The 20,364-nt window shown below is 43.1% G+C and overlaps 2 protein-coding genes across 4 annotated transcripts in view; both read left to right on the top strand.

Moving 5' to 3' along the window:
- Positions 1 to 4,161, top strand: part of LOC143485021 (uncharacterized) — a 35,701-nt gene extending 31,540 nt beyond the window's left edge. For both annotated transcript variants that reach the window (XM_076984142.1, XM_076984144.1), the window contains one exon: positions 2,082 to 4,161. In XM_076984142.1, the coding sequence (XP_076840257.1) occupies positions 2,082 to 2,549 (468 nt within the window). In that variant the 3' untranslated portion in view covers positions 2,550 to 4,161. The remainder of the gene's footprint in view (positions 1 to 2,081) is intronic.
- Positions 4,162 to 5,926: 1,765 nt separating this feature from the next.
- Positions 5,927 to 20,364, top strand: part of slc2a4rg (SLC2A4 regulator) — a 43,110-nt gene continuing 28,672 nt past the window's right edge. Inside the window, exons 1-3 of one of the 2 annotated variants that reach the window (XM_076984434.1) lie at positions 5,927 to 6,037; positions 6,156 to 6,466; positions 7,643 to 7,881. In XM_076984434.1, coding sequence (XP_076840549.1) covers positions 6,179 to 6,466; positions 7,643 to 7,881 — 527 coding nt within the window. In that variant the 5' untranslated portion in view covers positions 5,927 to 6,037; positions 6,156 to 6,178. The other variant, XM_076984435.1, reaches the window with a different exon arrangement.

Here is a 20,364-nt window from a genome sequence, read left to right as displayed (position 1 = left end):
TTCACTGCTTAAAATAAATATGGATATCTGTAGTTCTTTTGATGTCACACTGGTATTTAATTATTGCAAAGTTAATCTCTGCTTTCATACCAGATTCATTTAATATGATTGAAAATATATGTTTAATATTAATACAATAATATCATTAGTTTTTGTAATCATTAATCAAAACGTACCACTTTCAGTTAGTTACCCTGTCTGGATGTAATACACAAGGTAAAAACAATTTAATAAAATGTATATAGCAAAATTTGGTATTGTTTCTTTTGGGACTATTATTTCACCCCCACACACGTTTAAACACACACACACACACACACATTGTACAGGTCATGCAGGAGGAGGGGGTTGCAGTGATATACTACATCTGTGTGGAAGGAAAGCATGTGTACACACACACACACACACACAAACACACACACACAATGAGAGAGAGGGCGGAAAGTGAAAAAAACCTCTCAAAGCTTTCTCAACAGCTGCAGGTTTTGAAACCTCTATCTTGTGACTCCCCCCCCCCCCCCCCCCCCCCTCACTTGCTCTCTCTGGTTCTCTTTGCAAATTACTGCACAGTACATCATTGTCAACACAAAGCAAGGTGGAGTGTTATTAACACTAAGGGGAAAAGGGAGGAAGGAGAGAATAATGAGACAGAGGTAAGCAGAAAAGTACAGAAAGATCAGAAAGTACTGGAAGATCAGAAAGTACTGAAAGATCAGAAAGTACTGGAAGATCAGAAAGTACTGAAAGATCAGAAAGTACTGGAAGATCATAAAGTGCTGAAAGATCTGTGTACCGTGCTTGTGCAGACAGACTACAGCTTCCTCTCTTAACATTGGCTGGATATATCATGAGTGCCCAGGCTTCAGATTATCAGAGAATTAAATACACCACACCATTACAGCTGCCAGCTTTTCTAGCATAGCTGTTCCCCCAGAATCCTCTGCGCTCCCTCTCTCTTCCCCTATCTCTCTCTTTCTCTCTGTCTCTCTCTCTCTGTGTCTCCCTTCACACTCTCTCTCTCTCTGTCTCTTGCTCACCCTCTCTCACTGACACATAAATACCACAAAGGTCACTCTGACTGAACCGAATTCTTTACTGCACATTCTACACATGCCACTTGGCTTGGAGTGCTACACGTCATTCTTGTGAAAGAGCATGTGTGCATGAAAGTGCATGTGTGCATGCGCACATGTAAGCTACAGGTTTTCTTGCTTTATTAAATGAATAACTTTATTTATTTTTCTTCTGACTATGTCAAATTTCTTTCCCCAGCTAACCTGAGCTGAGTTGTGTATCGTCTCTCTGGGCGCGTGTGGTAAAAGTTTAACAGGATTATCTCATAGTTAGGTAACTCTGCAGCTGACTTCTGTCAGACCCGGAGATAAGAGCGTTTACACTAGCTCTGCTTGCCAGGGTCAAAGTGGGTCATATTTTTGCTATGTGCAAGCAAATGCAGTTACCATACCCTGCAAGTTCAAACCACACACATGCACACATACATACACAAACCACCATATATGTTTAGACTTGCTTTGAGTGAAGGTTGCGGTTACAGGAATGCTTAACCCAAAAGGCTATCATGTCTGACTGTGACTGAATAAATCTAACAATGAATGAAAGCTAGTTAGAAAGGCTAATCAGACCAGAAAGTGTAATGCTTTCTGGTCTGATTAGCCTTTCTAACTAGCTTTCATTCACTATGCTAACTGCCTTAGGCATCATTTGTTATGAGCAACCTTAAGACTTTTATTTGGTGAAGTCCTCTTGTCACTCTCTTTTGATTATTCTTTTGTGTTTTATAATCTGCTATCTGTGCTACAGTTTCACAAGAAATGCAAAGAACTGCTTATCCTTTGTGATTATGGTTTAAAAACTCTCTTTCCAAGTCTAGAAAACTGGGAATGAGTGGCTCTGTTTTTCACACACATGACTGGCAGGTTTTATTTCCTCCCTTTTAAGATTCCAACTGTAACATGAGTGTTTTACTCTTTAGGACGGTTTTATTACGAAATTAGTTTTGACAGCCTGGTTTCTGGCAGGATTCCTGTGTTTCTCAGTCTGTGGTTTCTCCCTCTCCCCAGATCTCTGAGATGTACTCCACCGTGTGTAAAACCCTGAAAAAGAAAACGCAGCTGCAGCAGCAAGCTAACGGGCAAACGGGCTCCGGTCCGTCCCTCAGGGCAGAGGAAACCTCGGGGGTCTCTCAGGCCTGGCCACCAGGGGGCGCTCTCGGGGAGGAGGCTCGGGACAGGAGCTGTAGCCAGGAGGAGCATTGCTATGAGGCAGTGGGAGAGAAGTCGTGGCCTCGGGCTGAGGTGGAGCCAGCCTACGCCACCCTCGATGCCCACCGGAAGAGGGAGAAGCTGGCCAGCAACACGCTCAACCCAAAGAAGAAGAACCCCGGGCAGACCCAGGGCCCGGGCAGAGCGCTGACCTGTGAGAACTTCTATGAGAGCATAGGGGACATGAGGGATGGAGCCAACACCACGAGCACCACCACCATCTTCACCTTCAACGACGGGATGGAGATGTACGTCACAGGACTATAGAAGTCCGCGCTGGGTGTACTGGACAGGAACCGGTACCCAACGGGTCTGGACTTGAACTTTTGAAGTCAATCCACACAAGCACATTCACGTGACTCCCATATTGATGTAAAAACAGGAGACAGGAGTTACAACCGCTGCGATGGAGGCCTGCACGTGTCGGTGAAGCCAGATTGAAGCACAGGTGCTAAAGCAGCCAGACGGCAACGTGCAGAGCGTTCCACGCTAATAGTTGCAATATTCTCTGCTCCCTGTAGCAGATGACCTTTCAGAAACAGAGTATCCAAAATGGCTCCTCTTCTATATTACAATCTCAAATAAAAGCATTGTGTAACATTAGAGTACTTCCAGGATGGCTCTAAAAATTATACCGCAGGCCGACTTCAAACACCAGTACTATGGTGCTGCCCACGGCCTGTGTCATTCTCCCTGCCTCCTCTTCTCTTTGGTCAGTTTGAACCCATACAGAAGGTTATTGTGTTTGGTTAAGTGTGTGCTTGTTAGATAGTGTAGATAGGTATGTATGTTTCTCTTGGTGTTTCTAGTACTCTGGGCAGTCTTAAAATCCCTAAATGGACACAACTCTCAAAGCACTCACTTTTCGTTTTTCCTTTTTTAAAATCTCCTTTTATTATTTTTTTATTTTGAGATGGCATGCATCGTCCACACATTCTTTGGCAGGCGCAATGACTTGAGCATCAGGCTTGTAGACATGGCAAGTCCTTTCCCACAGAGAAGGAGCTGGGTTGGTTTTCTGCCCTTTGCTGGACAACCAGGCCCAACTCTGACTTTCCAAGAAAAGAGAAAATAGAAAAGAACAGAAACAGAGGAAAGAAGAAACACTCCATTAACAAACATCAGTGTGGACAGTTACTGTGTAATTTCTTAGCATTTGGGTTAATGAGGCCTGCTGTGCTAGGTTTGCAGGACCTCTGTGGTCTGAATGGTTTGCTCAGTGCTGAGGCCAGTGAAGACTATACGTCTGGCAGGATCCACACTCTGTCCACAGGTCCCAGATCTGTGCCAGTGTCTCCAGCACTCTGGGCCTTTGCCTGGCTGGCCTTTCAGTGGTGTTTAACGAGGCACAGGGTAAAGAAAACAAAGGCAGAGGCTTGAAGTCGCTAGTGAGCGTCTTTGGATGCAAGCCTCCCGCTCTAGTCTGTCTGTGTTATTCATCTCTGTATAACACTGTAAACAATGGTTTTTCCCACATGGCCCATGGGAGACGGAATTTAGGATTTATGAGCATAATGGCACTACTGATTGTAAAAAGCCTAGATTGACACACCCAGTCTACTTGAAACCACCACTTCCTCCCAACACCTCAACCATCCAAGCAGCCCAAGGTAAGGTTTGGTTGGGCCTGTGTGGGTTCTGCAGGTCTCTGCAATACAGTGGTGAAGGTTGGGAGTTGAGTGAATGCGAAGACCATAATAATAGCTCAGGGACAGATGGAGGGATTATATGGAAAATGGCAATTTCGTCTCCAACTAGGGAGTTTAAATATGTTGGGTTATTTAAAAGAATTTGTTATGCCACATGTACTGTACATCTAGATTAAATATAAGATTTTTATTGCACTCTATTTTCGTAAAAATAAAGGTTGCATCATTGATTTGTTTCCATGTGTAGCTTCGTGGTAAAGAATGCTAGCCTATCTGCACATGTTCCAGTATTCTGTAGGCACTTGGTTCATCTCCCTTACCTGCAGGTGCATGCATTTTTAGAAAAAGTAATAGTGCAGTTCCCCCTGTTTTCTATTTCTTCCTAAGGAGAATAAGAATTATTCTTAACTAGAAATAATTCTTAATTGTTATTTATTTTAATTAAAACTACTTGTAATTGTTTAGCGCCATCAACATAGATTTGGATGGCAGGCAGCAGTTCATGTCATAGGTTACACAGAACAGATCACACTCACGTGGAGCAGTGTGAGCGCACACAACCAAAGTGAGGCCAGACTCTTCACAGCTTTATCAGTCTGTGTCCTTGAGACTCAGTGGTTGCCAGATTGAGGGAGGAAAGGTGCTCCCTCTAGCTTTGACTCCTGGGCTTCTCCTATTACTGAAGCTGCGTGGTAAAGCACAGGTAGTGCACGGTAGAATAAACTCTACCAGGGTGTGATTTGTACACAAAGTTTTGTGTCTTTTTCCCTTCGCAGTGTTTGCTTACTCAAGAATATATATTCTGTGGTAGGGTTCAGGCATTTGAACTTATCAATAACTTAACGAATGATAAGAGACGTGAAGAAAAAGTGTGGAGTCAATAATTCAACCTAAAGCTTCCACTGGGCCACACAGTGAAACTCACGATGATACTCTACAGCAGGGGTACTCAACTAAATTTGTCCGCGGTCCAATTTTGGCAGATAGCTGTCACCTGAGGTCCGGTGGGTGGCGAACGCAAGTTGTTGAGCTGGGGTGGTGAACGTAACACTCGTGACGGAGTGTTTTTTTCAATAGCCCTGAAATAAATACTCCGGTTTAAAATTAATTCTCCCGTCAAAATGAATAAATATGGTTTTTTTGGGTCCGTATCCAGTTAATCAGGAATGAGATTGGGTCCGGACAGGACTGCGTTCGGGTCCGGATACGGACCGCGGTCCGCCAGTTGCCGACCCCTGCTCTACAGTACTCACTTATGGACTGATACAATGAGGTACAGTAGCCCATGGGAAAAAACTGCACGCATATAATTGACTGACACAGGATAAAACAAACTATGGTATTAATGTTTTATTAGCATAAAATAGTTTTTTTTGTTTGTGTGCATTCTTGGTTGTAAATTTTAATTATGTGTAAGTGATTTGTAAGGGTTTTTTGTCAGTTATTCTGCCCATGCATTTGTCTAGGCTAAACTTACTGCAACTGAGTGTAGGTTTTGTCCATCCAAATGTAACACAAGATTTGATGTGTTAAAAAAATTAGCTTAGTAATATAATTCTGTGAGTCAGACTTTAATGTTTTCTATCAAAAACATTCATTAAAATTATTGAATTTTTACTTTTGTAATAAAGTTGCACCTTAAAGCAATTATGCAATTTCCTTTTTTTCATTATGAAACTTGCTTGTACATGTATAAAATGTGACGCTACGAATTTTCCTGAACATTTTACAGATGATATAAATAAGCAAGCAAAATAAGACCGCAGGAACTATTTTAAAGGCAAACACGAAGCGTGAACATGTCAGCTTGTTTTCCTTTTCGCTGCACCGGCCGGCAAATCGTCGAGACACACCTCCAAAACTCGACAAAAAATTGGTCTGACATTTTCCAAATCACCCAATCAGCTTCTGACTTTCAGTGGCCGCGTGCCAAAATAGAATGTTTATCTATGCCAACTAGCCAATAGGAATCAATGAGAGGCGGGGCACCGCGAACCTCGCCTGGCTGCACGCGCAGCGGAGAGTGGGCGTGGCATTGGTTCGGGGGGAGAAAAGCAAAACAATCATTTATTCCCCTACCGGCTGCTTTTGAGGTGTTTGAGAGAGGTAGCGTCATTTACGGTGTCACCGAAACAACAAGGGTTTATAATCAAGACAACCGTATTAAATGTATATTTCCACAACCTTTTATAAAATTCATCGAAACATTGTATTCTTTCTATAGATCTGCTTGTGTCCTGGGTAGAAATGACTTCCAAGCGCGTCCTGGACAACTCTCCAGCCTGTGTGAGAGTCGGCAGCGCCGCAGTCCCAGCCGGTCACATCGTGCATGCGGGGAGCTGCATCACACACGGCCGGGCTGCGGTGGCGATGGACGGCGGACTCACACCGGCGAGAGATAAAGGAGCCGCACCGGCAAACGGGTTTAACACCACAGTGTTGGATAAGGGTTTTCTGCAGGACCATGGCAAAGAAAATCCTGTCAATGGGAGTCATTTTGCCTCTGGAAGAGAAAAGCACTACAATAGGAAAAAAGTAAGTAGTGCTAAGAAAATAAAAAAAATGCAGCGAGCTTTATTTTATACGCTTTGTTTATTTTAGTCAGTTGAAACATTTAGGCCTGTTTAGTAACGTTACCGTTTCTGTACAGAAGGTTGATATCGAGGGCGTTGAGCTTTTTCCTCAAAACTACGTGTTGAACTCAGGAAATGTAGGGAAAGTAAACGGGTCTTTTTTTTTTACTATCGAGAGTAAGACATTTTCAGGTTTTCTTCTGGCACATTATGGCAAAGTTGCAACTGTTGTGCGTTTATTTTAAAATGGCGACTTATACATGTTCAAAGTTTAAGAGAGAAAAGAGGGCCGGGCCATATAACATTCAGCCTCCCCTCCCCCATTGCGCTAAATGCCGGCCAGGGCGCGTTGGCTCGGCTGCACAGGAAGAACACAGCGAGATTGTCTCCGGCTAAACTCAATGTGCTGCAACCAAATAGCAGACAGTGTGTTTAAAACAACGGGATCGACCCTAAAACACCCTGCGTGCTGCTACAGGTTCATAATTCAGGGTACAGTGCTTTAGTGGCCTGGTGTGGGCGTCACGCCCCCTCAAGTTAATGAAAGACTGTGTTGATCTCGTTACCTGATTACCAGGAGATGTACACATTTACTGACATACTTTTAAAATATAATTTTTTGAAGTATTTATTTCTTAAAACCAGTTTCATAATTGTCACTGTGAGAGAATTCGCAGTGGACGGCAGTGACTGATAAGTACTGATAAATTAGTAGCATAGACTACTTTATTTTGTGGTAGGTATCCACACTATTTGAGTACTTCATCCTGGAGTGACAACAGGCTGTTAGATTCGATCATAAAGTCAGTAGCTGAGACAACCCCCCCCTACATGTATATGTATGTATGTATGTATTAAATATATAAAGAAACATTACGAGTAGAACTGACTTTGGGCCAGAATGTTGGTGTGAAAGTCTCAGATAGGCCACTGTGTGAACTGGGATCGTTTCCTCCTCCTATTTGCAGTACAGCTACAGCAAATACTGTTATTTCTCAACCAGCAATCAGTTTTGATTCCACCATTTTAAATGTTGAGGACTGTTGATTTTGGAATTGCCGCTGTGGGGTAGATGTATGTCTCTAGTAAGGTCCATGATTGATGCTCTACTATATAACTGTTTGTTTATGTTACTCAGATTGGCTGTGCTGGTGAGGACGATGAGAGAGAACTGTGCCTTGGCGGGGTCCTGAAGCGAGGTAGCCCTACGCACCGCCTGATCCTGAACGGACAGAAGCTAGAGGACCACGTGCACATCGAATGCGTGACTTTGTTGCGGAGGCCCCAGGAGCCGAGGGGCGGTCTACAGTGTCGTGTGGCAGACGCCTACCCCGAAGACCTCCGTGTGTCTTCCCATATTCCCGTCCCCCGCAACAGGTAAGCTCTGATGATCAACCGCAGTGTGGACACCTGTTCCCAGGTGTTACTGTGGTGTGTTTTAGCTGGTTGATGTGCACCACGAAGTATTGGATCCATTGTACTGTTGAAGGGTGTAGTGCAACAGTACTACAAGAGCAGTAGACTATGCAAGGTGCAGTATTGTACAGTCTTACATGTAGGGCATTAAACAGTATGGGCTCTCCATGTACTGTATAGATTGGGTGTTGTACACTGAGCGTGTGTGGAGTAGTATAAGACATGGTGCCAAACTGTAATTGTCCTATAGTGTGAAATTTGCCCTACAGTTCCATTTGCTTCCGTACTGTAAATTAGAATCAGCAATTAAACACCAGTTATTTTCTTAGTGTGGTTTGAAACTTTGGGTTATGCAGTAATATGGTTCAGCACAAATTGTATGTGACCAGTGTGAAAGTCACAGAATTTATAGTGTGGTATAGATTGAGTCATCTAGAAGGCAAACAGTGTTATATAGTATGAGTCACACTGTGTTCTAGAGTAGCATATTGTTGGTTGCAGGGGATAATTATCTTTGTACTGTAATTGGTTGATCTCCAAGAAAGGAAATAGGAAATATCTCCAAGGAAATATCTTACATGTCATTGTTTTGAGGCTTAACCTCTAATCAGTGATGCCATTGCCAAGCTCGTTGTGAAGACCTAATGAGATGAGATGCTGTTTAACTTAAATGAGTTACTCATTCTGTTTAGTAGCCTGTTTAGCACTGATTTGTTTTCACACCAAGGACATGATGAACTCCTTATATTACAGAAATAACTTTTTGAATTAGTTTTTAAAGACTAACTTGAATTAACTATGAATAGTGTTACCCAGTGGTCAACTTGCACTGCATTCTTCCCATTCAAGGTATGATTGGACATTTTAGCATGTTATTCCTATTATACAGACTCTAAACGAATCCTTTAAACGCAACAAATCAAACACGATGCTGCTTCTGCAAGTGCTCCAATGTCTTGGTGACAGAATGTGCTATTAGAAACACGAGAGCCACATTTGTGTCCTGCCCAGATGGGAATCTGGTCTCTATAAAGCCTGATAATACTTGTAATGCCCTTTCCTCCCAAATGTAGACCACACTGTCATGGTGCAGGTATGAACCGAGGTTCAGGAGAGCACAAAACTCTGTGGTTGCAGCACTATTCTAACCAATAAGTTGTCAGTAAATATTGTATTTATTTGGAAATGAAACCATGGATGTTTTTTTTTCTTCAGTTCAGTTCATTTGACGCATTATGACCTTTAAAATGGCCAAACGCGTAATCACATGGTTCCTACAGTCATATGGAAATACTGGTTTTTGAGGAAAATAAAATCCTTTCCATCATCATGTCTTTTCTGTATTCCCTCGCAACCCCTTTATTTTGATACATGTAATTTTGTGTGGTATCTGCAGTTACTAGGCCTAGTTGATGTGTAATCCAGTGAAACCTGCTGTGCCTATAACACTGCTGTGTTTGTGTGGGCCAGTTTTGTGTCTTTACCTCTGTGTGGGAGGAGGGGGGTGGCTTAACAATAGCAGCTCTGACACCTCCAGCCCACAATATTCTCTGGTCCCGTGAACCTCTGTCACTTTTTCCCTCCTCATTCTTTTTTTTTTACTCCTCAAGTAATCTAAGTGATAACCTGAGGTGAGTCTGCTAACCCCCCACAGCAGTTCCTATTGCTGACCTGGGTCAGGGTCACTCAACTCTCTGGAAGAAATGGCTACTTCAGAAGACAAAGTGGCACTGGAAAAAATATTTCTGGCCAGCATTTAAAATGTCACGACTTTGTGTTTTTACAGCCATCAGTTTTGCGTCAGTGGGGTTACATTGCAGGGAACCGGTAGCAGTATGAGTCCTGGAAGTGAAGGAGTGAACTGTCTGGTATATACTCTGAAGGAGTGAACTGTCTGGTATATACTCTGAAGGAGTGAACTGTCTGGTATATACTCTGAAGGAGTGAACTGTCTGGTATATACTCTGAAGGAGTGAACTGTCTGGTATATACTCTGAAGGAGTGAACTGTCTGGTATATACTCTGAAGGAGTGAACTGTCTGGTATATACTCTGTCTGTGTTTGGCTATTGTGAATTGAAGTACTGATTACTTATTAACCAGATCTACTGAAGGTGAAGATTCAGACCCATGACAACTGAAGGAACCATTTTGAAGTGGGCTTTGACCGTGAACTAAGTAAACTGATCATCCCGAATCAGCAAAAAAAATGTTTAATGTATTTTGGAGGATATTATGGGTCACTATGAAGGCTTAAGCATTAGTTTGTTATTGTAAGTTTTACCACCCACTAAATACTAGTGCATATAACAGAAATGTAAACATTACCATGAAACCATGAAACTTCGAAGAGTTTGTAAATTCATGCAAATCACACAGAAAGCTAAACAAATTTTCAGGCCTGTACTGACATTCTCACAGACAAACGGGCCAAAATTAGCCAGAATAAAATGGCACACATGCTCCACCTGTCTTCTATGCCTGGTCCGGTATCACCTGCCCTCCCACACCCGCTAGACCTTTGTCACATTTTCTTTTTGATGGACCACCATGTTTGCATGTATCTGTCAAATACTTTCTCTTTGCACAGTATCCTAACTTTATTCAATACAGATAACCTACTGTAGTACTTCAGCACACAACTGAGTCCCATAATTGGACTGTCTACATCTGATAGCTTGATTGTTGCCATCTTTAACTGGTTATTTAGGTGGAAGTGAGAACCTCTGTTGAGATGATAGAAGGTAATTTCAGATCAGGCTGTTGGAGCAACATTCATGACGGAATTCTTTCTGGAAACTAGACAAACACATGCAGACTCTGTAACTGGATCCATTGCATCTGTCACTGGGACCATAAGGTAACTCAGCGTCTCTTGAGATTATTGCGCAGATCCATACATTGCCCTGTTACATATGTGCGATCAGGAGATAAGTGCTGGTGATCGGCCCCTCATGGGGGCTTTTGTATTGGTTCACCAGACAGGTCTAGACATGCCTGTTGTAAGCCCATGCCTGAACCTATTGTCCTTTATCTGATCTACATTAAACAGAGACAGAAGATTGATTGAAAGTGCAGACAATTTTCCTTTTCATTTTCAAAGACTTATTAACATGATATGATATAGTTCAACACATTAAATTAAGCATTAAATAAACTTCTAAGTGCACCCACACACAAACATGTATGTACTTATGTATGATCTACGATTGGTCTATGTTTTTATGATGGCACCTACATTCTAGGAAAAAAGACCAACACATTTGTCCTTCGATATGAGTCGAGCCGGGCGCGTCCTTCCATCAGCTTAGTTCTGGCAGTGCCCCGCATTTAAGAACTCAACCTTCAGCAAGAAGGGGAATCTCTTTTATAACAACACAGCTGCAGTCAAAGTACCACTGCACAAGTGGGATGGCATTTTAAATCTCAGGTGTTTGCTGCATCTCTGGACGGCACCCTTAAGGTGATAATTATTCCTGTATCTTTCCCTGGCAATGACCAGTACATTAAGTCCACGTGGCTCTGAAGACATTTGTTCTTGGTGGTATCTCTCCAGCTTTCTCTGAGCTCCCATCTAAAACTGGCATGGAGTAATGAACCAGCAGTGTGTCCCTCCCAGGAGAAAAATCGTTCATTCTGCATGAGGTGTGTTCAGAGACGGGTTAGGGTCCACGGACCCTTCCCCCAGTGCCCCTTACTCAATCTGGAACTCATTCTGTTGGCCTAGCAGAAACCCCAACCCCCCCAGCCAAGTGTGAGGAACACTGCTCCTAGACCCCCCCCACCCCCAGTGCTCTTCAGCAGCCCAGCATTTTACCGTTTGTGTACAGGTCGTTTGCCATCGCCAACGCCAGCATCCTTCTCGTGTCTAAATAAACCTGCGTCTGTCCATGCAAATGCCTGCATGAAATATGGGTGGATTCAGTGGCCATCCCACAGCTTAGATGTATTTATGTTTTTTGAGCTTATCCACAAATTTCTCCATGTGAATTTCAGGATTATGAATTAAGTGTGATAGATGTGCCATGGAAAAACAACCCTGTTGCTCACATCCCTACAGGGCCGAGTGGTGTCCCATATGAAGAGAGATTGAACCACCACATAGAAATTCTCCACCTGTCAGTGAACCAAAGAAGAGCTCCAAACCAGGAATGACCTTCTTGGTTAACCCTGTTGGTAGTCAATGGATCCCACAGACAGGACTTTGCAAATAGTGGAGAAAGAAAGACCTAATTCATATCCAGTCTTGGATCTTACTGATTTTGATTATGAATCATTTTGATGATTTTACCATGAAGAATCAAAACAAGGCAATCTTCACTACTCGAGTCTAGCTCGTAATAATTTTTTTTCCTGAAGCTGAGGCAAGGACGTGAAAGTTTCAGAACCTAAATTTGAGGTGACATTTTTGTGTTTATGGTTTAGTGGCTGTGTTTAATACCCTGTACCAAGAAAGTCTATAACCCGAACAAAGAACCAGACAATGAAATGAATCACTATCACCCCTCTTTGTGGGCCACGCATCCTAGCCACGCATGCCATCACCTCTGGAGAGCTGTTTCTGCTGCTCAGCATGATTTGAAAGCGTGGATATCTTTACTTGGCAATTTGCCAATATCAAAAATCAACGTGTCTAAATTTGTGCTCTTGTATTTTGTTAATTGTCCATTAACCAGTGTAGTAGTAAAACATTTTCAGATGTTTTATTTATTCCAAACATGGATGCATGTGGTGTAAAGAAAGTTTTTCTTCAAATCGGAGCCTTTTAAAGTTTCCCTGTCACTGTATGAACCTTTCATACCTCCACAAATGAATGTATGGTAAATTTGATACAGGAACACATTTTTAAAATATGCGTGTCAAATAAATCAACTCCATGCAACTGATGTAAGAATACATGACAACAAAAAACTGCAAGTGAAAACATCGCTCAATATTTTGAATGCTTCTCAGCCATCAATTTGTTTGTTCATCTTATTTCATTTTTTACTTATTTAAAAAGAATAATTTCAAATGAAATTATTTCTCTGCATTGGCAGATCATTGTGCTTCTGCAAAAAAAACGCTTCCCAAATGCTTGAAGGAAGCCAGATGATTTCCTAACATACTACACAATTTGTAGGAATGTCTAGGGAATACAGTGAATAATTTGATAATTATAATCTTATTATAACTTCATCATGAAGAATGTTAGATATATTGAGTATATTCAGGATTCAGATTTGTGTAGTGTATGAGGTGTCCCTTAGACACTGGTACTGTGTAGGTGCTGGACATGTAGAGTCAGACCACAAACACAAGTTTGCACTCATTCAGGGTCCGGGCCCTTTCATTATTAACCAATAGTCTCTGCAAAAAGGCCTCTATTTAACATTACCACAGAAAAGGTATAAGTAATAGAAGGACAATAATGAGGTAAAGATGACAATCACCACTAAAAATACTATTATCTATTTATCCTGCAACTTTATTAACTTATACTGCTATTTTGAAGTTTTATTGTTAAAAAAAGGGGGGGGGGGGGGTGGGTGTTAGGCAGGAACATGCAACCATTGATAAAAAAGGCTGTTGTATTATGCCACCATTTAAAAAGCTGTACAAGCATCAACTACATTTCTTAATAACCTCAGATATATCAGAGACGAACCCCTTACATATCTGCAGGGTGGGGAGGCATCAAAAATCTCCTGCGACATCACCATGAGTGTTGCCCGAGCTCACGTGCTTAGCAACAAAAGTGACTTCTGTTTGTTGGCTGCAGAGTATCGCAAGAGTGTGCTGGACAGCATGGTGGTTGTGCTCAAGGGGAGTTTTCTTTGGCTGGTTTTTCTTACCTTCCTGATTATGAGACTACATTTCTTATTTTCCTCACGTTTCCCCCCTTTTTTAAACAAACCAACACAAACCAACCTGATTTGGCAGATACTCGAAGGAACATGGTGTTTTTGGAAAATAATGCCCAATATCTGACTGGGCTCCCTCTGGTGACCTGTTCAAAGTTCATATGTTTTTACTTAAATGTAATTCTTAAAGTTTTTATTCTTAGGACCCCCCACTCCTCAAAACGACATTTATCATTCAATAGAAACATTTAGAATAATATCAACCGCACGCATGCTTTTACACGAAGCTGCAGTGTAAGTGGTGACCCTTTCGTGGCGTAGCTGATAATTCAGTGTGCGTGAAGGTCTGCTCTTGATTCCTGCGAAAAAACACGTGCAGATACAGTGAGCTGTCACCAGGCGCGCGGCGATACGCAGCTGCACGGTGGACGTGGAGGGGACCGCCGAGCTCTATCAGAACACCACAGTGGATGTCCAGATTAGCAATGTGCAATTTATCAACTGTGGGCAGAGGGTAAAGTTCACTGCGGCTTAATATAATATTAATGAGATATTCTGTGTCTCTCCGAGCAGCTGACGCATCCAGTTTTTTCTTCTCCACCTAGCCTGTTATGTTATCGTTGTGTTGTCACCAGGATAATCGTGCTTTTTTTTTTTTTAGTAAAGCACCTGTCCTACTTCAGCACACTATTTATAGTATAACAGCAAGTTGTCACTCACCACATATTCCGCCCTCAGGTAAACTAGTTAAACTGCACCGACACTCCATTTTTCCAATTGTGTGGTGGCCAATTACAGGACATTCATGACCTGGTTTGGGTTATGAGCAAGATGTTGAACTACTGCCCTACACAGTCAAGTAATACCTTAAGATCTTCAAAATTCCCTGGTTGCTCCTTCAAACAGAGTTCATATATGGAAGTCACATGCACAACCTGCTGTCACCATCATTTTTGTAGTCATTATCTCACTTTTAATGTTGTGAAATCCTGGGTCATTTTCAAAGTATGAGATATTCATTTTCAGACTCTTAAGTATTATGAATTCCATGCAGGCCTCCCGTAAAAATGAAATCTTGGGTAAAAATCGACCACCCCGAACAACTTGTTGCTCTCCCTAAGTATATCACTTTCACTGTCATCCTCTACAATCTGGAAATTGTTCACCATTCTGTCAACAAAACAGGTGGAAAGCTATGTAATCTTTATGCAATGTGTATGTTGCATGCCTAGATTAGCAACCTGATGGCCTCGTTGGCATCGTCTCAAGGTGTCCCTGTGGAGGCTGCCAGTTGGGCTATGCCTCATGCCTTTGCGAGCTGTTACCACCTAGGTGTCCGTGTGCAGTCCTGTACTTTGTGTGCTGTGTGTGCTGAGGTAATGTTGGCGGCAAGCCCTTTGTTTTCCGCTTGAAGCCCCTAAATAATAAAACATTTGTAAAGCAGTTTCAGAGCAGCGAGTTTAACAGTGTGTCAGCTTTTATTTGAGGGATTTTCCATCCATATCAGGAAAGCCACAGTGGAATTAACAATATGGAAGTAATCAGATCAATCAACTTAGACTTAAATAAAAAGTAAAGGAATTGTTTTCATTTTTAATGCATGGTAAACCCTTTTCATTAAACGACCCGTAGCGGTAGCCATCAGCAGACACTGGGCCATGTAGTGCTGAACCTTCTCCTTTCTTACTTGTTTTGGCTCTTTGCCCCTGTTGGGTCCTCGGTGTGTGGTGAGCATGTTCACCAGGCTTCGCTCTGGGTATCTCACGTTCCACCTTTTGGCCTCCGAAGTGACGTTGGCGGCACGTTTGGTGTCATGTCCCTGCCGGGTTGGGGCGTGCCATTCAGGGATGCCACTCGGTTGGAATCAGGCAGTTAAGACGCTTCTCTACACTTCAACATTCGCCACGCCTCCATTGGCAGTCTCGTCCTCCATAAAGGCGAAGGAGGCAGTTGTGCTGGCAGCGGTGCGCGCTTCAGCCGTAACGGATATGCAGTTCCTCAAAGCCCATAGCCTGAAGTTTAAAGTCATACTCACCATTTTAGCCCAGATCCACCACACAAGAATACAGATCCAAAACAACAAAAAAAAAATGGTGGTTGCTGTCCAAATTCTTGCAGACTACACCATGTATCTTTTGCTAATGCTTTTCTGGGTCTGTAGTGTTCATGCCTGCAAGTGTGGTGCTTGTTAAGCGATTAAGTGATACTGATCTGTATTCATATAAAACATCAGTTAAATACAGGAATGGAGAAACTAATCATATGAGGTAATATGATGTTATTTATATGGAATGCAGGTCATAGGTAATAATGACACAATCCAATCAAATACCTCAAAAGTAATTGCATGTTGCTTCACCTTGCAATAGGACAATGACCTAAACACTTTACTGGATCAGTTATGAAGTGACTCTTCTTCATGAACACTGAAAGCCCAACGGATTATGGACCACACTGCACGTACTGATGAGACAGGGAGGTTGGATCCTCCCACATGCAGCCACTCGCTACTATCTAAAGACTCGATTAAAAGTATTTCATCTAATGACATGGAAATGCTGATACACCCACACAGACGTCGACCCTCTTGTTCCTTTAGAAGCTCGTGGTTTCATCTGAACCCAGCAGATTTGTGGAACCCAGGTCTTGTGCAAGCTGCGATCCGTTAGCCTCACATTCAGTTCGCCCATGAGCTGTTTAAGAACGGCGAGGAAGCTGTAGGTTGAGCTCCTGCGTATTCTTTTACCCTGCATGCCAGTTGGAAGAACCCTATCTGTTTCTTGGTGAATAAGTGGCAGTATCAGCTGCCTTTGTGGAAAGAGCAGCAGCTGCAGTTCCTCTCTTGGTGCGCCTCTCCCCTTTCTCTTCCCTTTATTCCTCCCAACTTCTTTTTCTTTTAATTCCTCCTTTTCCAGCTGAAAGGAGGCGTGCAAAAGCTCCCAAGAGCAATATTCTAAACTGGTCGCTGGCTAGCTCGTCTCTCTGGTCTTTAATACATTTGGTCTTCGGTATTTCCAATGCCTTTCTCATCTTTTCTTCATCTCTGTGCATGATTCAGTGCCGTGTGCACCGTGCTCTGGGTCAAGGCACCAGATTCAACTGAAATCCCAACGATATGAGAGCCCTTGCGAAGGATCAAGACCCTCTTTCAGACTTCGGCTTGTTTATTCTGAGCCCTCATGGAGACATACATACATACATACATACACATGAACACATGAAGCTATCAACTGCGAAATCCCGGTGAAATCAATTTTCATATTCTCTGGCTTTTTAAGCAATCCCTCTAGATACATCACTTTGCATCACTAGCGGTAGACTAAATTGGGGCCTGGCCTTCAAAGGACAACAGCCTGTTTTTCTCTGAACAATTTCCCTCTGGTATCGATAAAGCTTTCTATCTCTTTGAACAGTGAGGTGTTTTCTCACGAGCTGGTTTGAAGATGTCTGAGTAATCTGCTCTCTCTGGCACAGGTGGCATTTTGCTTGCTGGATTTGCATTGTTTATCCCAGCACCCTCCCTGTGTGGTTGCAGACTGTAAGGGTGTTCGGAACGGGTTAGGGTGGTTTTGCTACTTTTGCCTTTCCCCGCTCACCATATCTGCCGGCACTGCACTTCAGTTCCAAACGCTCGGTCGGATCTGGTGCCTATAGCGTGCTGCACAATATGTACACCCGTACACATGCGCCCACACAGGCAGGCGCACGGCACGGTTCGAACACTGCAGACGCCACAGCTCGCCCACTAACTACCAGGACGCGGGGGATGTGATGCCGTGAGCTGGAGGGTCTGCTTCCAAATAACGCAAAGGTCACGGCTTGCCTCAGAAAGCAGCCAGCATGTCTGAACATGTGCTCGTGTAGAAATGAATGTAGTCATATCCACATGTGATTAGGTTGCGGTGTGAAGAATAGCCATGATAAAATGTTAAGTTGAATAAAATATTTGAATAAAATATACTTAAAGGTGAATAAAATAATAAAATGAACAAATAGATACAAGCAATAACATTTTTATTCAGAGCTGAGTGCCTCCTTTCAAATATTCAAACACCAAAGTGCCCCTAGACTACACAACAAAGCAACAATCTTTCCCAATTTGTTTGTATTGTACATTGACATTTTCTTTGCCTTGGGTATATTTTTTTTAGTTTATCAAAAAGCTCGATCTCTTTAAATTTAAAGACAGTTAACGGTCATGCTGCAACAGTGGGGTTACACATACCTGTGGGAAACCACCCACTTCAGCAGAATCCCAGGAGATACACACTGCTGCTACCCCGAGACAAATGCAGCCGACACACCACCATTGTGAGTCTGGGCACTTGGAGGCTCAGGTGTGTGCTTCTGGGTTTAATAGCACCACTATCACTGGAGCAATCAAATCATGGAGAAACAAGTGAATGTCAGTCCTCAGTTTTGTGTGATATGCTTTTTATCTTATTAACCCTGCCTTCAGAGTGTGGGGACTTTTGTATGGAAATCACTAAAAACTTTGAGCTGGAATTTATGGATGGTATTCTTAATAAAACATCCTAGATGAAAATCCCCTGAACGGGGACTGAATTCTGGCCAAAAGGGACACTTCTGGTTTCTGAGGCCATGATCCACACTTTATTCTCCAGAACGTCTATGAATCATGAAGCATTTCCTCTTTACGATATGTCTGTATGATCCAGTATATCTTTATGATGTGTGATTATCTGATAGCACAACCTGAAAAAAGAAAACTGAAAAAAAATAATAATAATTTCAATCCATGTCCTCATCTATGGGTGCTGTCTTTTGTTTTGCTTGTCATTTACACTTGATGTATAGTGCAGTGCAGATGTCGTCAAAATGCAGTGTGGCGCAGGGAGGTTCTTCTGGACTCTCGCTACTCTCACCTCCCTCGCTTCTCTGTGGAAGCAGAGAACCCTCCAGACTGTTCTCCATCACACTCGTTACAGGAACCATTCCTGGTGCCAGCACTGGCTTGGGCTCCAATCTTTAATGTTGAGAAGATGCCCACCGTTCATACCCACCGTGTCCTCGGGTTATTCTTTCTAATGCTGATGTCTACTGGAAAATCGAGACTCTGCGATCACACAGCGTGTTCTCTGCGTATTTATTAACCTGGTTTCCTTGACTTGCTGAAGTTTGGTTAAAGCATCAACGGGCTCCCAGTTTAAAAAATGACTTGCAGTTACTACACTTTAAAGCTGAGGTGAAATTGACCAACAATGTTGCGTCAGCGCAAGTCCAGCCTGTTATTTTTATCCAAAAAAACCCTACAATTCTGAAAGGGGCCATGTTTACGTTCGGTTCTTGAACTCTGTTGTTGCTCAGTGGGAGAGGAGGGCCCTGTACCCGCAATATTTAGGGTCTCGCACCAGTTTGGGCCGGCACAGATCGGCTCCCATAAATAATGTAGGCCTGTAGTTAGCGTGTGCTGCGCGGGGTAATTGCATGACCCAAGGGGGAGCGCGCGAGAGAGACTGGGAGGGATGCAGAGGAAGAAAGGTTGACCACATTTAGCTAGAAATAAAATCCCGCTCAAACGGTTCTGGGAATCGGGAGAGCTGCTTCCGAGATGTTCGTGCAGCGAGGGCCCAGAAACGGCCGCAAATGTGGCACGCGCGCCGATACAGTGTGTTTTTGAATTCTGCTATGTTTTATCGGTCACGTATACCAGCTGCCACCGTTCTAGTTTCACGTCGTCCAGAGACTCCTTTGTCCTCTCCATCTAAGTAGGATCCGCTGTTGACTTTGAGTTCACTACTGGATGATTAGAGAGATAATGATGATGATAGGTATGGGGAAAGACCTGTCAGTGGACCTCCTGGTAATTTCAGTTCCCTGGGAAGCGTACAGCACAGAGTTTGAATGGCACACTTTTCCCTGGCCATGCCTCTGGATTAGCACCAAAGCTAGTTAACCGCATGTTATAGCGACATAGCCGACAAACACGGAGGGTGCTAGGACCTTACGCCGTTTGCGTTAGCACACTGGCACACTTGTAGTATAACTGTAACACTACACTGTGTGGCTCATTATAGCTTGCATTAACACATCACACAACCAGTCCAAAAGACATTAGCTGTGGTTTCTCCCCTGGTGTCCGGGCCGTTTTGGTTCTGAACGATGATAACAAACAAGTACTACCCAGTTGCTAGCAATCATAGAACACGCTCTGACACTTTTATCATGCGCTTGTACGTCTGAGACACACAAACTCCCTCTTAAATGGAATCTCTACATTCCTTTACATGTTTTAGTCCCTCATGGAAGGTGAGGAGAAAGCCTCAGTCTTTTGTTCTGGACCGAAGTGAGGCCCCCAGCCAGAAAGAGCTTCTGTTTGGAGGAGAGACTTCTCAGGACAACACTTCCATCTGTGTGCGTAGCTGAGGAGAAGCCTGTCATCACGGACCCTGTGGTGTCATCAGAGGCTCTCAGTCAGCTTGCTTACCATTCTTATCTTTCCAGTGGGGAGTTGTGGGTGTTTTACCGGTGCATCATGGTTATCCAATGGAAAGTCGCCAGTGTCTGTTTGTGGTGCTCTTTGCGTTTTGTTTTTGTTTGTGCCTGGTTGTTACTACCCCTTTGGTATGGTACGTTTTCTG

The sequence above is a fragment of the Brachyhypopomus gauderio genome, chromosome 21 (genome assembly GCF_052324685.1).
Source record: "Brachyhypopomus gauderio isolate BG-103 chromosome 21, BGAUD_0.2, whole genome shotgun sequence".
NCBI classification, from domain to species: Eukaryota; Metazoa; Chordata; class Actinopteri; order Gymnotiformes; family Hypopomidae; genus Brachyhypopomus; species Brachyhypopomus gauderio.
Note: the sequence above shows the minus strand (reverse complement) of the source record. Positions and strands in the feature narration are given on the sequence as shown.